Source organism: Stegostoma tigrinum, chromosome 33, assembly GCF_030684315.1.
Source record: "Stegostoma tigrinum isolate sSteTig4 chromosome 33, sSteTig4.hap1, whole genome shotgun sequence".
NCBI classification, from domain to species: domain Eukaryota; kingdom Metazoa; phylum Chordata; class Chondrichthyes; order Orectolobiformes; family Stegostomatidae; genus Stegostoma; species Stegostoma tigrinum.
Window position 1 is genome coordinate 27,273,494 of NC_081386.1, and position 24,421 is coordinate 27,297,914.

Genomic DNA, 24,421 nt, shown 5'->3' on the forward strand with positions numbered 1-24,421 from the left:
ATGATCCAACTTTCTTCATGCCAACTGAAGATGTACCCTTAAAGAATCTGCACAACTAGTTACTGGCAAGGTAATTCATTTTATGAGTAAAATGGATCACCTATGCAGATGTAAGTTTAAAAAAGAGCAAATAGGCAAGAATGGAACATTCAACTGATGCCATCCACTCACTACTGTGGATTCCGTATAATAGGTACCCACTGTTGCAAATTTTCATTTGGATCACTTCTCACAGTGTCACATGGCTCTTTGTATGTCAATAAATTTGAGTTTAGGGATGGTAAGAATGCATCAGTTCATCCTTGATCTTCCGAACATCTGAGTACAACTAATGAAGACTATTAGAAATTTTCATCCATCATTTGTAAATATGAAACCGGATTGAAACAGCTTGTAATAATGCATACCAAATGACTGATCATTTCCTGATGTTCACAGACATCATACTTTCATAGCAATGGTCCATTGATCTCAGTTTGAACATTGCAAACAATTGATTAAACTTCGAACTTCTAGGCAGTTCTTCACACACAGACAAAGAGACATCAGTTGCTCATTTCCTTCCAAGTGTCCTACTTAACAATTATTAACCTGGATGAAGACAGGAAGATTATGACTGGTGACAATTGGTGAGTAATTGTCCAAGATTCGACTATTTGAAAACAGTAACATGTTCTAGCTGTAACAAGTATTTTCCTCTTGATGATCAGGTAGCTTTGTACAAAGCCACAACTGGCAACAAGTTATTTCCAAGTGAGAACAAAAGCCATTTCTGAACACATTAACACCATCAATGGCATAAGGAAATCCAGAAGGCAAGACTGGGCAGACACAATGTTTTCATTTTCTTCCCATGTACAGATTCTAAACATGTACATTATGTCACTTACAATAGCCTTCTTTAGAAGGGAACCAGAAACCTTAAGACATTTTCTTCAAAACCAGAGTTATTTAGAACCCCAGTTGGTAAACATGTGCACCAAACTGAACTGGCAAGATAATTGATCACTCGCCGGTCAAAAAAAGATAGGTGTGCCAAATACACTCAGATTTTAATTAAGATACGATGTTCCACCAATTCATTTAAAATTGCCTGCTTCTCAATCACCATGGACAACTTTGAACTCATTTCCAAACTTAAAAGGTTGAATAAAATTCCAACAAGCTAGGTTATCAATTCCTGCACAAATGACCATTTTCAGAAGAGGAACTGAATTGCTAAGACACTTTGGGACATCCTACATTGTAAAAGGTAGTTGTACAAGTCCAATTCTCTCTTAAAAGAGATTAGCGGTTGACAAACATTTTGACTTCAATCATGTCTCTGATTATATTCCACTTATAAACTTTTTGAAGAATTTCAAACAAATTTGACTAAACTTGCTCTGCAACAGGAGTGGTCAACCATTGCCTAAAATTCTGTCAGCAATATCTGATATAATGTAAACAGTTCATGGCTACTATTCTTTACTGTTACACTGAAGAACTCAAGCAAGCCATCACCTCTACAATATACTTTATATTTTCCACAATTAACATTGCAACCTCTGAACACATTAGTTGTTCCAAACTTGCTCAAAATCAATAATCTTCAAAATTTCACATACACTGCACTACAATGATGAATGACAGAATATTTTACCCAAGAAATCAGATCTAAAGGTGTTCCAAAATTGTACGGATGGTGACTTTTTTCTCTCAGGTGTATACATTAAATCAGTTAGTTACACTTTTGTTGCATTGCTACAATGTACAAGTCTCCAGAAAATGCTATTTATTTATTAGTATACTATTTATGTCTTGATATAGATCTTAACCTGTCAGTTTCTTTTAAAGAGGCAATCCCAAAGATACTAACAAAAAATTGGCATGTTGATATCTTTGCATGGATAGACCAATGTCAGAACTGATGGCTTTTCCCCACTGAAGGTGACAATGTCTCACCCAAATGCAAATACTATTCCTCTCCAACACACATTTCTTCTAATTGGAAGCTAGTAATTGCTTACTGTACTGCCAAAGTCCACAAGTATTCCATACACAAGCCAATTCACACAATATTCAAATTTCTTTTATTCTGATTAGTGCACATCCAAAATCTCAAGTGGAAAGTAGGGAGCACAACCAAAAGGTATTTTACTATTTTAAATGCATGTTTTTCTTTTACTTTCATTGATTCAGATTTTTGTCTCAGCCTTTTTCAGGATTTGTCAAAAGTCAGCAAAAAAGTTACCTCAGAGTACAAAAGGAACTTCAATCAGATGGGCCAATGGGCTGAGGAGTGGCAGATGGAGTTTAATTTCGATAAATGTAAGGTGCTGCATTTTGGGAAGGCAAATCAGGGCAGCACTGTTGCTGAACAAAGAGGCCCTGGAGTGCAGGTTCATAGTTCTTTGAAAGTGGAGACATGGCTGGATGGGATATTGAAGGAGACATTTTGTATCCTCGTCTTTATTAGCCTGTGAATTGAGTATAGGAGTTGGGAGATCCTGTCGCAGCTGTACAGGATATTGGCTGTTCAGGAAAGATTTACAAAAGATGTTGCCAGGGTTGGAGGGTTTGAACTATAAGGACAGGTTGAATAGACTGGTGCTATTTTCTCTAGCACACCAGAGGCTTAGTGGTGACCTTATAGCGTCTTATAAAATCATGAGGGGCATGGGTAGGGTAAACAGACATGGTCTTTTTCCCCAGGTGGGGGAAATCAAAAGCTACAGTGCACAGGTTAAGGTGAGAGGGGAAAGATTTAAAAGGGCAACATTTTCATGCAGAGGTTTGTGCATATATGGAATGGGCTGCCAGAGGCTGGTACAATTACATTTAAAAGGCACGTGGATGGAAAAAATGAATAGGAAGGAATTGAGGGATATGGGGCAAATAGGATTAGATTTAGTTAGAATACCTGTTCGGCATAGACAATGTGGACCAAAGGGCCCATTTCCATGCTGCATATCTGTGACTATTTACCGAGGAGAGGGGAGAAAACATGAATTGGTCCAAGACTGAAATTTGAAAATTATAGACATGTCCAGGTCACACTCAAACACAGTGCGAATCAAAATCATAATTCTGGAAGACATGAACAGTTTAGGTTGCCACAGTAAGTTAGCCAACAAAATTCAACTTCAGCATTTAATGACTTACTGAACTCTATTTAAACCATAGTATTCTCAAATGATTCTCATACAAGTTTCATTTCCCGAGTAAGTTTTATTCTACAGTGGTTATACAAACAACATTTTAGGATGGGGGAGGAGCTTTTTGTTAGTCTAAAATGGGAAACAGCAACCAAAGAGATGTAGGGAAAATAAAAATAAGTAAAATTGAATAATTGTTTTACTACAATTAACCCAATTTTAATAGTACTAGGTCAAAGATAACTCCTCCAGACATGATAAAACTCTTGACATCACCAGTCACTATGCTTGTCCTTGATGTTGAGGTGCATGTTTATAAATTATTCCACACTCAGTGCTCCTGTACACATGTACACATTGTGAAAATGTTTGTGGAGAAGTTAAAGCAAGAAGAACCAAGTACACAACCAATTATCTTGAAATAAAATAAATTTATTTTCAAAGTAAAGAATTATATACAGATTATAGAGGTCAAATGGTACCAAAACAAGTATTTTACAGGCAGAATTACTCCCAATTATATTTAAAATAATGAATTTTATTTTTAAAAATATAAATCATAATTTAAAGTATTGCTTTGTGGTGGCATGTAGTTAAACTAGTCCATTGAAATCAACTTGATAAAAAGAGGTATTTTCCTTAATAGGCAGCAGTACAAAAATTATTTTCACAGTTTGTGATGCTTTTGTAAACATCAATGTCAATTCTCTTGATTAACTTGAGGGATTATTTCTTGTTCTACAGTTGCACGGTTAATGCACTCCAATAACAATATCATTGGGTCAGTTTATCATTTGCCAAGTGGCAAAGCTTTCGATAGTCCACTTCCTTTATGTCCAAACAAGTCAAAGACAAAGCGGGTGTCATCTTGGTCATATACTGGTGGTCTCCACATGAGAATGTCCTCAGTTGAAAGATTTCTTTTTTAGGAAAGAGAAAATCTTGGTGTTGGTATGATATTGGCATTGTGGAAGAACACTTATTTAAACTTTACCTGCAATGTCTAGCTCATTCTGCACTCTACAAGGGATAAGTTATATGTTTCTTTGATACTATAAGACAAAGGTCATTTCTATTCTGATTAAACCAAGTATTGCTTTGCCCGAAAGGGTGATGTTAAGTTAAATATTTAGTTTTATAAAACCTGAACATTTGACCACCTTACCTTGTACAGTAAAGTTTACACATTACATCTGTTTTAGATTTGCATTTACTTCCAGTTATTTCACACATCAGTATTACCACATTTTATAGTACTTAAATTCAGAGCAATGCAATAAATTTTGTGCATTAAATCATTTTTCATTCAAGATAGTCACAATTCCAGTAAAGAGTGGAATAAATAACATTTGATGTTGCAGTGTTTTAAATACAAAGAAACCACAAATATCTGTTCTATTCAAACTTAAGTATTTAGGAATATTACATTTCTGCAACGAAAAATAGCATTCAAGCTAAACTAAATCAAATGTGAACTCCGTCTTAACCTAAACCATTGGATGTCTGCAAGGTCTACATCATACAAATAGTATACATGTATGCTGCAACACTTTTGAAAAGTACTAACATTTCTGGCCTCAAACGCTAAAAATTCACCCAACACGCCAGAAATTTTGGAATATCAATTCTTGATTATCTGTAGTTGCTGGGATACAGTATTACTGAAGTGACATATTATCAGCTCAATGTCAATGTTGCAATTTAGATATAATTAACTTTTGATTGATTATAGGGCAAGGTTTACCACAAGTCCTATATGCTCTTGCAAAATCTTAAACCATCAGTAGTGTTTTGCTTCATGATAGCACCAATCCATATAATGATACATTTCCCACAGTTTGCTAATTGCAAACCAGGTGAACTTAATTACAACTGTCAAATTTGCTAAACAAGTACAGTATTTTGCTTTACTCTATCTTTTAGAGAAAAGGAAGGCGATCATAACAGAAGATTTTCTCTTCATATGAATTCTTTTCCAACACAAACTAAAGCACATACATGTAGAAAGTAACCTCTGAGGACTACGGCAATGATGCTCTGTACACGTGGACAAATGGATGTGGGAAAAATGCAATAAGCAGAGATATTCAGCTGGATTATTCAATTTTCCTTGAATGCAAATATGGAACCCAACACCAAGATCTCAGCAACTGAAAATCATGGACATCAATCAAATCTTATTACTCTGGAGATGTCCATACGGATGCTCCAATGCACCACCTTCCAGATCAGTGGTTCTGTACACCGTAAATAATCAAAACATGGATTGAATACATAATGTATTTATGGTTTTAATAATTTCACCTGTTCCTGACCAATGATCTTGACTCTTTAATTTTCTTTTTTAAAAGATCAATAATTCAGTAGAGAACCTTGCTCCATAACGATTTCTAACCTTGTCTGCAATATGAAAAACATTTTCTACATTATATCTTTCTTAAAAATCTGAAGATAATGTAGAAAATGACCAGCATTTTCATTGTAATGAACGAAAAGCTAAACTTAAAACTAAATGAGAACTCAGTTTGAACAGCAAGTTGACTGCACCTTTGCCAAAGTCCTATGAATCCAACAATTTTTATTTAAAAAGTGATCATAAGTCATTGGAAGGCTGCTTCCCTATTGAAGAGGGTGAAAATGTACTTATACTACAACTGGCAACTACATTCTGGTCTATTCAAAACTGCCAAGATAACTAATTATTTTTGTAAAGTCTACCCAATAACTAATTAATTCTGCCTCGCTAACTGACATTATTTGAACCCCAACCTTATATAGTGGTTTCAACTTGATTCCTATGCAACTAGCACTCACTGAAATTAAGTCAATTGTTTTAAAAAAAACCTACATCTGAAAAGTGATCAACACTGAGCAAAAGGTATGATTAGGCCCATTTCCTCATCTTAATGCCACCCTTTTTTTTAAAAAGAGGAAAACATGTTTAGCCTCCAATCTTTACAGAATTCATAATTAACGCATCTTTTGAATAGTAGTTGCAGGCCACCAACTACTAATTCACTTGATCCTTACGTTTTCTTCAATTACTGTTGGCATTTTAAAGTCATGATCTTTTAAACTAATTGTCTATTTCCTTGTGCATCTTTTAACAAGCTCCTACTTGAATCATGGGTTATTTTCACTAGTTTAATTAGATTCTCAAGGTTTGCAATTCACAAGGGGACAGGGAAAAGGCCAAAGTCAGGCTAGGTGGTCACTCTTTTAGAGAACTTGTGCAAACAAAATTGGTCTTTGCTCTTTAGCATCTCATTTCACCCTTCCCATAACAAGGTCTTCAACTAAAATTACTTTCTTTTTTGTTTAATTTTCCAAAAATGCACTGGTCTGAAATTCAAATTTTAAGCAATAGGAGACAGAGTAAAAATTAAAGCAACACTTAACATATCATTAGGTTGATAGGCAAATGATTTTGGCCACTCAAGCAAACCCACGAAAGCTAGAGAGTTTCAAGAAAACAAGGATAGGAAACTGTGTTATGAGAAAGATTTGAAGTAATGGGGCAAATTGCATTGGAAAAGAGAAGATTATGAGGCTTAAGCTGTAGTTTTAAAAATTTTTGTTTTGGTATAACAATTAAAATAAGCTCTTTTTGGATGGTTGTCAATGAATGGACATTAATTTATCACTAAAAACAGTAAGAATGTATTGTTGAGCATTACAGAGCATGAAATGTTTTATCACAGGCAGTAATTAAGGCAAAAACCAAGTGTTCATTTTTGAAAATATTGAATAATTAGCGAAGAAAAGTAAAAGTTTGGAATAAACAGCTGGGGAGTGAAATGAATTTTAGATTTGTTATTCCCCTCTAATCTTTCCATAAATTAATAACTTTATAAAAAGGGGGATAAGTGGTTCATGCCAAGTTAAAGGGTTAGTATTGCAATGGTTCACATTTCTGATAATGGTCAATTGTACCACAATAATAGTTATATTAGCTGCATCACAGCAGTTTTAAAGTTATAGCAAAGGAAAACTTAAATACCAGGCAAGCCTCACTTTTAAGTTATAAAAAAGAAGTCAAAGTGTATCATTTATGTTGTGATTCTGGAAACATATTAGGAAGTGATTACAAGCTAATGGAGTCTGAATTTTTTCCCCCCCCAAAAAAAGTAACCCAAGCCATTTGAAAAGCACACACCAACAAGGGAATGCTTTTGGATTTTAATGCAGTATTGTTACACCAATGGAACTGATAAAGTCTCAGTGCCAGAGAAATTTTCAGTCTCTAAATCAGACAGCCTCAAATTTCAGACACACTATGACTATTAATCTGATTTGAGAAACAAAGACTCAAACTGTTTTTTTAAACAAATACTGCAATGCAAAATTGAAAAATACAATATCACTAAGGTTTCTTTGACCAATACTTCAGGGAAACACTTAAGAGTATTATCTCAAGTGAGTGTAGGATAGAATATATTTAAAGAACTGAGAAATAAGGAACAAAACCAGGCATACATGATTTTTTTTTTACTGACCAGGCAAAATAAAAGCTGCAAGCATGGAGCTAGATAAAATGAACAAAAGAAAGATGAAGTAAATTTAAAATAGGGGAAGAGTACAATTTTTGTTGGGCCAAAGGAGGTGAGACCCATGTGGAGAGTCTCTGGGATTTAAAAATTATTCAATTGCATTTGAGTGCCATCCACAGGGATCCATTCAGCCTCTATGAACTACCATCAGAATATAGAGATGAAGGGAATACTTGTCATCATTTCATAAATATAACAACTGATGGCATCAAAAGTCAGTAGCAAGGCATTTGTCACAAAGGAGCAGATCTCACCTAATTTGAGAGCATTATTTACCAGATGCTAAAGAAACAAGGCACAGACAAGATAACGTTTAATTGGGAATGCCAACAGAATATAACAAACTGAATTTTTGAATTTAATAATGTGTTGGCATAACACTCAGCCACAAAGCTTTGGAAATGGTCTCTATTTTGGCCTGGTGAAACATGGAGAACATACAACAATCTACTTTTTCCCCATGAAAGGCTGCACTAATTGGTGAAAAAAATCACTACTTCACAATTATAACCAGTAAAAGGGTGATGTCAGCCCATTCCATAATGGCGTATTATGATGAAGTATGCTAATCCAAAACAAATACACCAACCAGGCACACTGACTTTCTTTCCCCCCCCAAGAAGGCTTTCCCTCCCTTCTTACTGTCCATCTCATTAGGACATAAACAAGGCTAATGGCAACAAGTACACAGGCTGTGCCAACTAACAATGCACAGCAAGCATCTGAGATGACACTTCAAAGAGATCCATCCATTAAATGCAATCTTTATATTTAGCTTTGTTTCTTGATCTACGTAAACATGTTATGATGCTCGAATGGAAAGTGCCTCACGCTCTGTCCTTTGTATCAGCAAGGAACGTTCTATTACACTTGCCTCAGATACAAACACTGCATTAAGACTCGATTTTAAAAATCAGATTTGCAATGTTTCAGTATCCTAAAATATTTAACATAGAATGTTAAATGCCAGGACCTTTTCAGTATCACAAGTATGTGGTAAACAGGCACCAAAGAGGGTGAAACAACTCTAACCACAATATAGATATAAATAATTTTCAATCAGCACGAACCTATGAAAAGCCAATGCAAAACAGATGTTCTCACCTCATCACAGTGTGATTTTGCTTACAAGGAAACTGCCTGGGCACAGAGTCATATACATCCTTTTCCTATTACAGTTATGTTAAATGGCTTTAGAGGAAGTTGAAGTTGCAAATGCTGTTCTCTCCCTGCCACTTTTTTTTTTGGGGGGGGGCAGAGGAAGAGAGAAGAGAATTGGAAGAAAATCTAGTTCTAATATATTAATCTGAAGATATTACAGCCCAATTAGCCCTACACAAGTTATAACTCATTACGGCAGAACCAAGTGGAACACTGACAAAAATTGTATAAAATATTACTCCTCCCCAGCGATGAAAATTAACACCTACAACAGCACAATCCATACTGGGTAACACCTTCTGGCTTTGACTGTCAGTCTATTGTGCTTAATGGGTGATGTGTTCTTCAATACTACCCATGCCATTTACATTATGGAAAATAAAGTTCAGCAACACTCCCTCTTCATGTTAATACTTTGGGGTTTCTTTTGAAAAATGCACATGTGCATATTTTGTGGACTGAATTTTGTAAACTACGTGCTAACATTCCTTATAAAAATGGCTACAACAGTGTCTTTGCATAGAATACTTGAGTCAATTGTTTCAGGACGAGAAGAAAGAAAGAATATTCAAAGGGTTTATTCACAATTCAGTCAATTTTTAAAAAAGGTACTCAGAAGAGGGCTGAATTATAATCTGGTCATACAGAAGACTACCAGCAACAGACTACGGTGTTCATTTGAGCAGGTAAAGTTCCTAAAATATTTTCTTCTCCTTCCATAGTATCAGACAATAAACACAAGAATTAGCATGAATATAGCTAACAGGAATGCAGTGGATGCGCTGCATATAAACTTTCAAACAGACTTATTACTGTGATTATGAAAAAGGGAAGAGTGAAGGAGAAGGAACAGATGGTAGAACTTTGTTTTCATTGCAGTTCCTGGAATCTCCATTCAAACCCTGTTCTCCCAATCTACAACTAATTTGACACACTGAACTGAGGAAGAGCGAAGGAGAGATGACAAGGGCAGTGACAAGAAAAGGCAATGGGTAGAGGGGTGGAAAATGCAGGTCAGATTAAATAAATCTGAAGTATGTTTTGGGAAGAGAGCAAGCGTAAATTATAATATTTAATTGGCAAATTATCAGTGGAGAAGAGAATATAGAAATCCGGGTTTACCAGATACAATTTCTGAAAAATTGGACTGCAGGTAGAAATATTATATAATTTAGAAAATAAGATTTGGGGTTTTGAGATATTATAGCAAGGAAGTAATATAACTTTGCAGTTAACTCATTTGGTCATTCTATAATAGAAAAATATATTGCTGCCATGGAAGATTTAACAGATTCACTAGAACAACATGAGAGTGGACACAATATTAAAGTGAGAGTCAAATGACTAGGCAAAGACCAGTATGTGAAAGATCAAACAGAAATTGATTGAATTTACTTATCTTGTCACAATATTATCTGGACGTCAGCAACAAGGGGCTAAAATCCAAGATAAGTTCTAGAGACAACAAGTATAGCTTTTGAAAAAGAGTTTTATTCCTCCATCCAAGAACCAACAGAAAGTGATTAAAAGCAATGTATCAACTTGGCTCAGTTGGCAGTACGCTTGCTTCTGAGATTGTAGGATCAAGATTCTTTCCAAGATTTGAAAGCATAATCCAAGCTGGAACTCCAGTGCAGTGTCAAAGAAGTGCACGGCTCATTAAACCAAGGCTCAGGTGGACATTGGCATTTCTGTAGTGCTGTTTGAAAAAGAACAGGGAGTTCTCCTAACATCTTAGCCAAGATTATGACCTCAAAAACAGCAGCACTCAAGTGACTAAGATAATAAAATGTGAGGCTGGATGAACACAGCAGGCCAAGCAGCATCTCAGGAGCACAAAAGCTGACGTTTCGGGCCTAGACCCTTCATCAGAGAGGGGTTGGGGAGAGGGAACTGGAATAAATAGGGAGAGAGGGGGAGGCAGACCGAAGAAGGGTCTAGGCCCGAAACGTCAGCTTTTGTGCTCCTGAGATGCTGCTTGGCCTGCTGTGTTCATCCAGCCTCACATTTTATTATCTTGGAATTCTCCAGCATCTGCAGTTCCCATTATCTCTGAGCACTCAAGTGACTGGTCATTTAAATATTTGCAATAAGTTTATCATGCACAAAATGGATACTGTTTGAGCTTACAAAGTGACTGAAATTCCAAAGTAATTCAATGTATATTAAGTACCGCTATATGATAAAAGATCAGTTTGTGAGGTACTTTAAATCAATGACATTTAAAGGAAGAATTTGAAAATACAAGAATATTACATAGAAAGGTTAGGAAGTGAACAGAAAAAAAAGTTAAGAGTAGATCAATCCTGCAGAGATCCTAGCACCAGCATTAGCAAAGTATGGAAGGAAGACTTTCAAGCAAAACCTTCTAAAAGTTGATCAAAAGTAACCTGTTCCCAGACACCATCTGAGTTGCTAAGATGATGCACGAATTTAGTAATGAAATTTCATTTTATCTGTTTTCCCAGATGTAAAAATTCATGGTCATCTAATTGAGTCATATTCTCTGACAACATATCCAAAATCCAAATCTGAATTCAACACAAGCCTAGAACAGTACACTATTGCATACACCACATAGTAACATGTCAGCTGGCAATTCGATTGTATTGTCATCTCTTGGGTCAGTAGACATGAACTAATTCCTAAAATACCAGTTCTGCTCATATAATTTTCAGTGATTAAACTTAGTTAGCTGGAACAAACTTACTTTGTATCATAGCAACATAAGCTACCTCCCTGTCCAAAGCGTTAACCTTGACTTAGTGGTAGCATAATCTACCTAATTTATTATCTACAAAACCAAGTTCAATTTATCTAGGTCCTTTTGCACAGTAACATCTCCCCAAGCAAATCACAGGCCATAATCTCTCAAAATTTGACAGCAAGTTCTAAAGGAGACTGAATGATAAACTCAAAGAGGTAGATTTTAAGAAGTGAGCTCAACAACTGGGTTGCAGATATGAAGGGATTTGAGTGGGGAGAGACATTGACCCATTGGGGAAAGACAGCAGCATAGTGCTATGTACTAGATTAGTAAGTGAGACCCAGCTAATGCTCTGGGGACCTGGGTTCAAATCCGACCAAATCCGAAACTGGAATATAAAGCCAGTGTCTGTAACAGTGATCACAAAACTATCCAAACGATCAATTTTTATAAACCTCCATCGGGTTCACTAAAATCTCTTTAGAGAAGGAAGAACTACCACACATATTGAAATCTTAAATAAAAAGCTAGCCAAATAGCCTCGACATTGTTGTAAAAATATACCTTGTTTGCTAATTCCTTTTAGGTAATTCCTTGGTCTGGTCTACATGCAAAACCAGGCCCACAGCATTGCTGTTGACTGAAAAGTGCCCTTCTACAATGGCTTAGCAAACCCCTCAGTTCAACGGCAACAGGGCCGGGAAAGAAATGTCAGCCTGGCCAGCAACGCTCACATCATGAAAGAATAAAAACAAAGGCACATTCAAAAACGGTGGACAAAAAAGTATGGATGCACATGAGGTCAGAGTTGGAGAAAGGCACAGTTTCAGAATGTTACAGAGTCAGTGACTGATAATATATAGAGGGGAAAAACCATGGAGACATCAGTTCACAGATTGTTGCCAATTACCCAAAGGGCATTTAAGAATCAACCATATTATGAAGAGACTGGAATCACATGTAGGAATGGTAGATTTATTTTCCTAAAGGGAATGAGTGAACTAGATTGATTTTTCTTTTACAATGATACAGGTGCCATTAGGCTAGCTTTTTATTTCAAATTTTTAGAGTTCAGTTCTCAACTTGAGATTCAAACCCATGTCCCCAAAAAATTAGTCTGTGGTTTTGGATTACTAGTGACATAATCACAATACCACCGTCTCCCCCAAAGTACAACTAAGTGTTCTCAAAGCATGATGCAATACAATTATAAGACAAGTTGATTTTACGGGCCGCAGAAGGGCAGATAACCTCTTCCACCCACAATAACACAGATAACCATTTCCTCCTCCACAATGACAACTTTCTTTTTCAAGTAAAAACCATTGCTAAAGCTGTTTTTGGTTGCCTCTTGTATCTCTTAAACAGCCAAGCTTCATGCATGTTAGACATTAGCTAGCCATCTCAATGCAGATACCATAGCCTAGCTAACTTTATCCATAAACAAATGCATTGTAACAAGGCTAAGTGGACATCAAAAAAAAATATTAAGTCATAGATTTGTACAGCATGGAAACAGTCCCTTCAGTCCAACCCATCCGTGCCAACCACTCATCTCAATCTGACTACGTCTCATTTGCAGTATTTGGCCCATATCCATCTTAACCCATTTTTATTTATATACTGATCCAGTTACCTTTTAAAATGTTGTAAGTGTAGCTGCTACCAACACTTCCTCTAGCAGTTCATTCCATACATACACCACTGTCTGCATGAAAAAGTTACCCCTCTGATCCTTTTTAAACCTTTCCCCTCCCACCTTAAACCTATGTCTTCGAGTTTTGGACTCTCCTACTATAGGAAAAAGACCTTGGCTATTCATCCTATCCATGCCCTTCATGATTTTTATAAACCTCAGGTCACACCCCAACCTATTCAGCCTCTCTCTATAACAACCTCTCCAGTCCCAACAACTTACTTATAATTCTTTTCTGCATCCTGTCAAGTTTAGCAACAGCCTTCCTATGGAAGGATGACAAGAATCGCATGGAGTATTCCAAAAGTGGACTCACCAATTCTGCAGCTGCACAATACATGACATCCCAACTTCTATACTCAAGGTTCTGACCACAAAGACAAGCGTGCCAAATGCCTTCCTCACCACCCGTGTACCCATGACTTCGCTTTCAAGTGACTTTGCACTTACACCCACTTTGTCTGGTAACAGTCCACAGGACCCTATCATTAATTGTACAAGTCCTGCCCTGGTTTGTTACCAAATTGAAACAGCGCACATATATTTAAATTAAACTCCCATAGGCCCATTTGGTCAAAGCCCCATGTTACTCTAGAATAATCTCCTTCACTGTCCACTTCACAACCTATTTTGGTGTCACCTGTAAAATTACTAACCGTGCCACCTTTATTCAAATCTAAATCTTTTACATAAATGAAAAAAAAAGCAATTGATCCAACTACAGTCCAAAAAACAATTCTTTACCACCAACCTCTATATCCAATTAATTAGCTCACTCAGATCCCATGTGGTCCAACCTTAGAACCAGTCTACCAGGCGGAACCTTGCCGAATGCTTTGCTGAAGTCCATATAGACGGTGATATAGATCTTATTTTTCTCTACGCCCTTGACACATTCAAGTGAATCAGACAGCAACATAGTAGAATAAAATAGAACTTCTTGTGGGTTTAACACAGAAATGGTGACATCCCCTAGTTGGTACAGTCACAAATTCTTCTGAAGAAGGTGAAATATAACACCTGCACAACAACTGAAATTCTACAGTTTACTGATATCCATAAACGAAAAATAAAGCAATGGTAAATTTGAAGTAGTGCACCACATAGTCATGATCTGAAATGCTCAACATATTGTTAATTCTAGGATTAGGTGGTCCAAGCTTTGCAATGTGCGTTTCGTTATACAATGCCTTGAGAAATTACAACAGGCTGATGTCTCCAGTCAACTAAATCATTTACACGGCGCTCCAGATGTGACTGTGAAATAACAGAGCATGGTGTGCAGTACTTCACGTGGATCCTCATTAAATGCCCCTAACATGTATTATCAAAGACAAATGGTGTGAATCTGAGTGTTTCTCAGCCAGCTGTATTAACATCTCAAAATCTTCAGGCAAGTCATATTCAACAGGTGTTCGAGCTCATTTAAGACAGTTATGGTGCACTGCATCAACTGAAGTGGATTTAAAGGAAGGTTCTAAATTTTTCATTTTTGAACAAGTGAGAATGCTTGGTGCATTTATACAACTTGATCACAGAATATATTTAAACATAAGATATCTTTTGCATTGTTAGCTAACAACTTCACTCAAAGACTCCTTCAGCTAAGTCAGAAAGAAATGAAGCAACACAACTTCAATTTCACGAAATGAATAGAAAGGTTAAACTCAGCCAAATAGGACAAGTAAACTGGAAGCAATCAAATGCAAATCAGCAAGACTACAAGTAGTCGAGATACATAATGAGTTTATCAAATCAGTGATGTTTCACCAATCATCATTCCTATCTCCTCACAATGTTGCATCCAACAACCATATAGATGAATTAGATCAGGGAAACTTACCATTCTGTCCTAACTTTGGTTTGCTCCTTGAGTCAATTCTGAAAGCAAGCTGAATGGGCCTGCAGACAACAGGGCTAGTACATAGGACTCCAAGGTACTGCATTAGGACATCTCCCGTATTCTCTTCATACTACAATTTAGAGAAAAAAAAAGAAACAATAACTTTCATTAACTAGAAAATAGTACAGCTGATTATGTGCAATTCTTTACTTTCTGAAAATCTTTTGTTTTGTTCATGGCTTTAAATTAAAATGTTACCAACAGCAACATTACTAACAAAACTGATAAAGTGCATTCAATGCAAGTAGCATATTGATAATTTTTGGAAAGTTTTTGATAGGGAATGAACCGGAAATCGGTTAGCAAAATTAAAGTACAGAGATAGAATTAACAATTGGTGAACAGGCAGAAAGCAAAATCTAGGAAAAATTGACTTGTTTCCAAGATGATACCATTGTCTTTTGAAGACAGGGTGTGCCAAATGTATCTGCATTTCCTACCATTTCAAAGATGGGCAGGTCCTAGATCCAGGGGACAAAATTTTAAAATTTAGGGAATGCCATTTAGACTGGGATGAGGAGAATTCAAAAAAAAAATGGAGGTTTGAGAATCTTTAATTCCATATCCCATGAGCGGTGGTGGTACTCAGTCTATGAGCATGCTTAGAGATTAACAGATTTCTGATTGCCAATGGCAAAGAGTTATGGGGATAATGTGAATAAGAGATATTAAAATTGTCAATCAGCCATGATCGATTTAAATGATGGAGCAGGCTCAATGGGCTGAGTTGCTTGTTCCTATTCATGTGTTACGAAAAGTACAAGTTAACCCATAATGTGGTAAACTAAGTTCAGGAACATTGACAAAACTAATATTGAGGAGGATGAATGAGATAAGAGGAAGAAAAAAAGAAAGCCTACACAGAGGATTAGTGAAAACTGGAGACAAGAGTTGATCACTCAACATTTTCTTTTATCGAGTTTGATTAGTAGAGTTGTTAGAGAATCTAACTCTAATAGTAGAACGACATTCAAATTTTAAAGAAAAATAATATTTCTACACCACTTTTGAAATCTACAGAACAATCCAAAGTGCTTTGAAGCCAAATGAATTAGTTAATGAAATAGTCTCCTTTGGTAAGTTTACAAATTTAAGAGTCACTGAAGAGTACAATGGACACAAAGGCAGGAAAATATTTTGTGAATTAGTTTTAGTAAAGGAAATGAAACAAGATGCTTCATTTGAAATACCAGGAGAAAGGCCACATGTGTTCACAAAGTGGAGGGACAAAAGGATAGAATCGAAGACAGGAAAGGTTAGCAAATGGTCAGGGCTGTAAGAAATAAAGAAACTCTCCCTCACTAGAGAAAGCAAAGGAGAAGAATGTCACAGCTCTACTCAAAGTCATGACACAGAGTAGTCAACCACTTAACCTGAGAATTGGATCATGGATGAAGACAGCATGTAACCTCAACGGTAGCAGTTATTGTGAAGTGGAACCATTAGTGAAGAAAAAAATGGATAGGTTGGATGCCAATAGGAACAAGTCAGCAATGTGAGGAATAACTAAAAAAGTAGAGAGAAGTAAAATCGTGGGTTGACCGAATAGGAGAGAGATCAGGAAGGTGAACTGCCAACTACCAATCGTCAACAAAAGACCAATATTTGACAGATATTCAGCGATTCATGACTGTAGCTTTGGGAAGAGAACATGTAATTTTAACTCAAATAAAAACAAAGTACCAAAGAAACATAGCAGGATCATTCTGAAAACGAATAATGCAACTCAAAATATTAATACTTTCTCCGCAGATGCTGCCAGATGAGCTGAATTTCTCCAAAACTTTGCTTTGATTTAAGATCTGTCATCTGCAGTATTTTGCATTTATACAGTTTCAACTTGTTTGAAGTTATACATTCCTATAACCTGTTGCACAGGAACTATTTTGTCCTAGTTTAAAGCTCCCAAAATTTACAAAATTGATGAAATGACCTCACTGAAGTCTACACCTAGATTAGTTAATTTTGAATATCCCCGTCTAAAAGTTAATATTAGCATCCATTAAAATTCTAAGTTAAAATAATGGGACAGTTTGAAGAACAAGATGACTGGTTTTCTAAGGACTATTTATTTCCAAAGTAAATATTTGATTGTTTCAAGAAAGAAAATAGTACAGGGTTTAAGGTTTAGTAGATCTGTAGCTCAGGTTGTGGGTGTTGAGGTTGGTTGGTTCGCTGAGCTGGTTTCTGGTTCCGCAGACATTTCGTTACCGTGCATGGTAACATCCTCAGTGCAACCTCTGATGAAGCGTTGGTGTGTTTACCTGATGCTTCAGAGCCTGCTCTGAGGATGTTACCAAGCAAGCCAACCAACCTCAATAGTACAGGGTGGATATTTAATGCTCCATAGCAATGCATGGTGAACTTAAATTCTTCACCTTTTACCAAATATTTTTAACAATAATATGCGTTTATATGCTAGCTTTAATGATGAAAAACTTCTCAGTTATCTATCAGGCAAGTCTCTAGCCACCACAATGTCTTAACAGCACCAAGGACAGTTAGCACCACATTGATACCTAGAAAGAGAGAGGAACATGTTTTTGAGGCTAAAAGCCTATTAACAGCACAGTATTAGAAGCTGTCCATTTGGTATCAATTTGGATCAATATTAGGTGAAACACCAGGGCTGCGAAGAATCAATTTTAACCAGAATGCACACCTTTTAAATCTTAATTGGTTGTATACTGAAAAATGAATTATTTTAGACAATTATTTCAAAATGTAATCAGGAAGTGCAAATAAATTCTGTATTTTTTTTAAAAAGAGAATGGATTGTAGATGAGTAAACAATTCTTAATGCCTTAAATAATTTCAGAAAGCAAGAGATGTTCTGTATTTGGGTGGCAATGCATGTGTTAAGCTTGGTTGGAGATTTTAGTGCTACTCTGGGTTGCCTTGGATTAAGAAATGGATTAAAAGTGGCAGCATCAATTAAGACACCTGCTATGCAAGTGTGTTTTTGAAATAAAACAGAAAATTCCGTTATCTTTATTTGTATCTCTCCCATAACGTACTAAAAACAGCACTGTACCAAGCTATGTCAACCTCTTTGTAGGTTACGTGGAACAATCCCTCTTCCATAGCTATACTGGCCCTAAACCCCACCTCTTTGTCCGTTACATTGATGACTGTACTGGCGTCACCTCATGCTCCCACGAGGAGCTCGAACAGTTCATCCACTTCACCAACACCTTCCACCCCAACCTTAAGTGCACCTGGACCATCTGATACCTCTCTCTTCTTCAGGGACCTCTATGTCTCCATCTCTAGCAACTACCTAGAAAGCCACATCCATTTCAAGTCCACTGACTCCCACAACTACCTAGAATACACCTCCTCCCACCCACCTTCCTGCAAAAATGCCACCAGCTATTCCCAATTCCTTCGCCTCCACATCTGCTCCCAGGATGATGCATTCTATTCCCATACATCTCAGATGTCCTCATTTTTCTAAGGACCGCAACACCCCACGAGCATGCCCTCTACAGTGTCTCCCGCATTTCCTGCAACTCATCCGTCACACCCCCCTCCCTGCAATAACAACCAAAACAGAATCCCCCTCGTCCTCACATACCACCCCACCAACCTCCAGATCCAACGCATCATTCTCTGACACTTCCATCATCTGCAATCTGACCCCATCACCAAAGACATTTTTCCTTCCCCACCCTTATCTGCTTTTCAGAGGGACCAGTCTCTCCGTGACACCCTTGTCCACTCCACATTGCCCTCCAGCCTCACCACACTCAGCCCTTTTCCCTGCAACCACAGGAAGTGCGACACCTGCCCCTACACCTCCCCACTCACCTCCACCCCAGGCCCCAAGAAGGCTTTCCACAACAAGCAGATGTTCACCTGCACATCAGCTAATGTGGTATACTGCATCCGCTGTTCCCAATGTGGCCTCCTCTACATCGGGGAAACCAAGCGGAGGCTTGGGGACCGCTTTGCGGAACATCTATGCTTGGTTTGCACTAAACAACTGCACCTCCCAGTCGCGAACCATTTCAACTCCCCCTCCCGTTCCTCAGACGACACGTCCATTCTGGACCTCCTGCATTGCCACTATAATGCCACCCCAAGGTAGCAGGAACAGCAACTCATTCCGTTTGGGAACCCTGCAGCCCAATGGTGTCAATGTGGACTTCACAAGCTTCAAAATCTCCCCTCCCCGCTCCTCAAGCCCTACCCCCATCTCCTACCTACTAACCTTATCCCGCCCCCTTGACTGACCTATCTCCTCCCTAACTCCCCACCTACACGAGATATGTAGAGGAAAGGATAGCAAAGATGATTCTCGACAGGAGTGAGAGAGACAGGGTACTTGTCATGGGGGACTTCAACTTTCCAAATATTGACTGGGAACACTATAGTTCGAGTACTATAGATGGGCCAGTTTTTGTCCACTGTGTGCAGAAGGGCTTCCTGACACAGTATGTAGATAGGCCAACAAGGGGCAAAGCCACATGGGATTTGGTACTGGGTAATGAGCCCGGCCAGGTATTAGATTTGGAAGTAGGTGAGCACTTTGGTGATAGCGATCACAATTCTGATATGTTTACGTTAGTGTTGGAAAGGGATAGGTGTATACCACTGGGCAAGAGTTATAGCTGGAGGAAAGGCAATTACGATGAGATTAGGCAAGATTTAGGGAACATAGGATGGGCACATTAGAAATGTGGAGCTTATTCAAGGAAAAGCTCCTGTGTGTCCTAGATAAGTATGTACCTGCCAGGCAGGCAGGAAGCTGTAGAGCACAAGAGCCGTGGTTTACGAAGGAGGTAGAATCTCTCGTCAAGAGGGAGAAGGCGGCTTATGTTAGGATGAGATGGGAAGGCTCAGTTAGGGCTTTTGAGGGCTACGAGGTAGCCGGAAAGACCTAAAGAGAGAGCTCAGAAGAGCCAGGAGGAGACATGAGAAGTCGATGGCGGATAGGATCAGGGTAAACCGTAAGGCTTTCTATAGGTATTTAAGGAATAAAAGAATGACGAAAGTAAGATTAGGCCCAATCAAGGATAGTAATGGGAAGTTGTGTGTGGAGTCAGAAGTGATAGGGGAAGCTCTAAATGAATATTTTTCAACAGTATTCACTCTAGAAAACGACAATGTTGTCGAGGAGAATACTGAGATACAGGCTACTAGACTAGGTGGGATTGAGGTTCACAAGGAAGAGGTATTAGAAATCCTTCAGAGGGTGAAGATAGATAAGTCCCCTGGACCGGATGGGATTTATCCACGGATCCTCTGAGAAGCCAGGGAGGAGAATTCCGAGCCTTTGGCATTGATCTTTAACTCGTCATTGTCTACAGGAATAGTGCCAGATGACTGGAGAACAGCAAATGTGGTTCCCCTGTTCAAGAAGGGGAGTAGAGACAACCCTGGTAATTATAGATCAGTGAGCCTTACCTCAGTTGTTGGTAAAGTGTTGGAAAAGGTTATAAGAGATAGGATTTCTAATCATCCAGAAAGGAATAAATTGATTAGGGATAGTCAGCACGGTTTTGTGAAGGGAAGGTCGTCCCTCACAAACCTTATTGAGTTCTTTGAGAAGGTGACCAAACAGGTAGATGAGAGTAAACCGGTTGATGTGGTGTATATGGATTTCAGCAAGGCGTTCGATAAGGTTCCCCACACAGTAGGCTATTGTACAAAATGCAGAGGAATGGAATTGTGGGAGATATAGCAGTTCGGATCAGAAATTGGCTTGCTGAAAGAAGACAGAGGGTGGTAGTTGATAGGAAATGTTCATCCTGGAGACCAGTTACTAGTGGTGTACCGCAAGGGTCGGTGTTGGGTCCACTGCTGTTTGTCATTTTTATAAATGACCTGGATGCAGGCATGGAAGGATGGGTTAGTAAATTTGCAGACGACACTAAGGTCGGTGGAGTTGTGGATAGTGAGGAAGGCTGCTGTAGGTTGCAGAGAGACATAGATAAACTGCAGAGCTGGGCTGAGAGATGGCAAATACAGTTGAATGCAGACAAGTGTGAGGTGATGCACTTTGGTAGGAGTAACCAGAATGCAAAGTACTGGGCTCATGGTAAGATTCTTGGTAGTGTAGATGAGCAGAGAGATCGCGGTGTCCATGTACACAGATCCTTGAAAGTTGCCACCCAGGTTGACAGGGCTGTTAAGAAGGCATAGTGTTTTAGCTTTTATTAATAGAGGGATCGAGTTCCGAAACCACGAGGTTATGCTGCAGCTATACAAAATTGTGACGCGGCCGTACTTGGAGTATTGTGCACAGTTCTGGTCACCGCATTATAAGAGGGATGTGAAAGCTTTGGAAAGGGAGCAGAGAAGGTTTACTAGGATGTTGCCTGGTATGGAGGGAAGGTCTTACGAGGAAAGGCTGAGGGACTTGAGGCTGTTTTCATTAGAAAAGAAGGTTGAGAGGTGACTTAATTGAAACGTATAAAATAATCAGAGGGTTAGATAGGGTGGATAGGGAGAGCCTTTTTCCTAAGATGGTGATGGCGAGCACAAGGAGGCATAGCTTTAAATTGAGGGGTGAAAGATATAGGACAGATATCAGAGGTGATTTCTTTACTCAGAGTAGTAATGGAATGGAACGCTTTGCCTGCAACAGTAGTAGATTCGCCAACTTTAGGTACATTTAAGTAGTCATTGGATAAGCATATGGACGTACATGGAATAGTGTAGTTAGATGGGCTTCAGATCGGTATGACAGGTCGGCACAACATTGAGGGCCGAAGGGCCTGTACTGTGCTGTAATGTTCTATGTTCTACACTCACCTTTACTGGCTCCATCCCTGCCTCTTTGACCTGCCTGTCTCCTCTCCACCTATCTTCTCCTCTGTCCATCTTCTATCCGCCTCCCCCTCTCTCCCTATTAATTTCAGAACCCCATTTCCCTCTCCCATTTCTGAAGGAGGGTTTAGGCCCAAAATGTCAGCCTTCTTGCTCGGCCTGCTGTGTTCACCCAGCTCTACACCTTGTTATCTTAGATTCTCCAGCATCTGTAGTTCCTACTATCTCTTAGCAAATCTTCCATGTTATTTTGGGCTGAAGGGCATGTTTGGGCATAAAATGGCCACTGAATTATCTAAAACAGTATAACAATCCATGAAACATTTGAGAAAAGATGCTTTAGCAACACGAGTATTTGCTGAAATAATGTATAATTTCTGAAAATGTACAATGACAGAGTACAGAAATACTGTATTTGAAGGAACTAAACATTGCTCTAAAACCAAGTTTTAAAAGCTTGTCCCACATTTAGGATTTAGTATAAAAAGGGGGAAAAAGACTTTCCACTCACCAATTCACGTCCAGTGCGACCCTGATACTGAAAATACACCTCCCCCTGTGGTTCAATATGCTGCTGCAGTCTTTCCCACTTCATGGAGTCAAGGGCCAGCAAGTGTGCCACCTGTTTATCCTTACAATACACTCGTGCCTCTGCAGTTCCATCGTCCACAATAGCACTGCAATAAAACAGTTCCCAGCATAAGACAAGTCATGAAAATTCAGTTCATTGGTTGTTTTGTTACCAGAATGCCCTTTACTAGATTCAAATCTTTGTACCAGAAAGATCATTTATTTGAGAAGCAAAGCAGGAAACAAAATGGAAAATGCTTAAGAGTTTGGTTTATAACAAACACCCCGCTCCAATTCAAGAACCATAAAAGGGTTTTGCAAACTAACATTATCTAGTTTCCAATTTCTCTTGATTGGTTATATACGATCTGCAACAGGAATTCCAAAAATCACATTTTAATTGGCTGCCTCAAAACCATACACTTTCAAGGTTGCAGCACTGGAATACAAACTATCAAAACAAGGATCAACTTTAAAAAAGGGAGGAGAAGGGAGGGAGGTGACTTTGCAAAGTAGAGTTTGCTGAAGGGTTATTAATGTGGTTTGAAACTTAGTTGACAGTGGAAAGTGCAATAAGAATTGTTCACTTTCATGTTAAACTTTAAATGAGGTGAGACTGGGGCTCGAGTTGGAAGTTTCTAATACAGGACAACTAAGATAGCTTCAATCTTACCGATGAATTTATAAAAGAACTAGCTCATCTACAACTGTGTGTCATATAGTCAACTGAATATTTCAGTCACAAATTGAAAATTATTTAGTGGAGCAGTGTTTTGTCAGCACACACAAAACTTGAACGTACATATATATCACACACACAGAGTCAGATTCTGTCTCATGTTAACCACAGACACACACAAAGATTGAAGTCTTGAGGTCAAGAATTAGCTGTGTGGATATATAACATTGAGTGAGTGCAGGAATTGCTAGTGACACTGGGGCAGGGACAAACGAAATCACAGGAGATCTGCATTTGACTAAAGGTGGTTAAAAAAAAATGGAATCATGTACGGTCTGTCAAACAGGCATCGTTCTTGATTGTTGACCAATGCAGATTCAGCTGTGTGCACTGCATAAGTTCAACAAAGAAGAAATAAACAGTCGACAGAGAGCTTGATACTTTATTGTTTATATAGTCCAAAATCAGAGAAAGGAAAAGGAAGTTGGAGATGAATGACAGTTGGAGGACAAAGTCCACAATGTGTTTCAAACACAGTTAAGTCACCACACCAATTTTAAAATAAATGGAAAGAAACAGCAATAGCAAGGGAAAAGAAAGCACAGCTAACATCAAATTACAAGTAGCTCAATGGTAAAGAGCCAGGTCAAAAAAGACAAGAGAGTGAAGGTTAATGAGTACTCTAGTGGAGCAGTTAAGATGCGCTAAAGCCAGAAGCAGAACATAATTACAAGCTAAACCTTGAATTAAACAAAATAACAGATCTGTCCTCATTTCATTTTATCCCTACCCAGTCCATCTGCTGGTACATCTTAGCAGTCACGTCGAAACAGGTACCTGCAGTTCAAGCAAGTACAGTAAAACTCATTATAGAAAGGGAAGATCACTGGGATGAAGCAACATTGAAAAAATGTTTAATTAATCCTCTGCCTTTGATTATTTTTCAGCATGAGAAATGTACTAGAACCTATAGAAAATAAGAACAGATAATTGTGCCCACACAGAACACATTCAGCTTTTGAAAAAAAATCATCTTTGCTTGCTTGTTTTGACAATGGCTTTCCAACAAAGTGCTAAGGATTCCTGAAGTGACCAATTCCCAATCCTTGATGCTTACCTTGCATTAGCACGAAATATACCAACTGTAGAGACACATGGCCCTGAACTTCTTGTGCACTTGCCCTAAGCACAGAAATCAAATAACAAGTCACTTCAGTTACTGTATGGAAATATAATGTACAAGA

At 38.2% G+C, this 24,421-nt stretch overlaps 1 protein-coding gene across 3 annotated transcripts in view; it reads right to left on the minus strand.

The window, feature by feature from the left end:
- Window positions 1–3,600: 3,600 nt before the first annotated feature.
- ctc1 (CTS telomere maintenance complex component 1) overlaps window positions 3,601–24,421 on the minus strand; it is a 78,814-nt gene continuing 57,993 nt past the window's right edge. For all 3 annotated transcript variants that reach the window (XM_048563093.2, XM_048563095.2, XM_048563096.2), the window contains 4 exons: window positions 24,295–24,359; window positions 22,440–22,605; window positions 15,095–15,224; window positions 3,601–4,057 (listed from right to left, as the gene is read on the minus strand). In XM_048563093.2, the coding sequence (XP_048419050.2) occupies window positions 3,912–4,057; window positions 15,095–15,224; window positions 22,440–22,605; window positions 24,295–24,359 (507 nt within the window). In that variant the 3' untranslated portion in view covers window positions 3,601–3,911. The remainder of the gene's footprint in view (window positions 4,058–15,094; window positions 15,225–22,439; window positions 22,606–24,294; window positions 24,360–24,421) is intronic.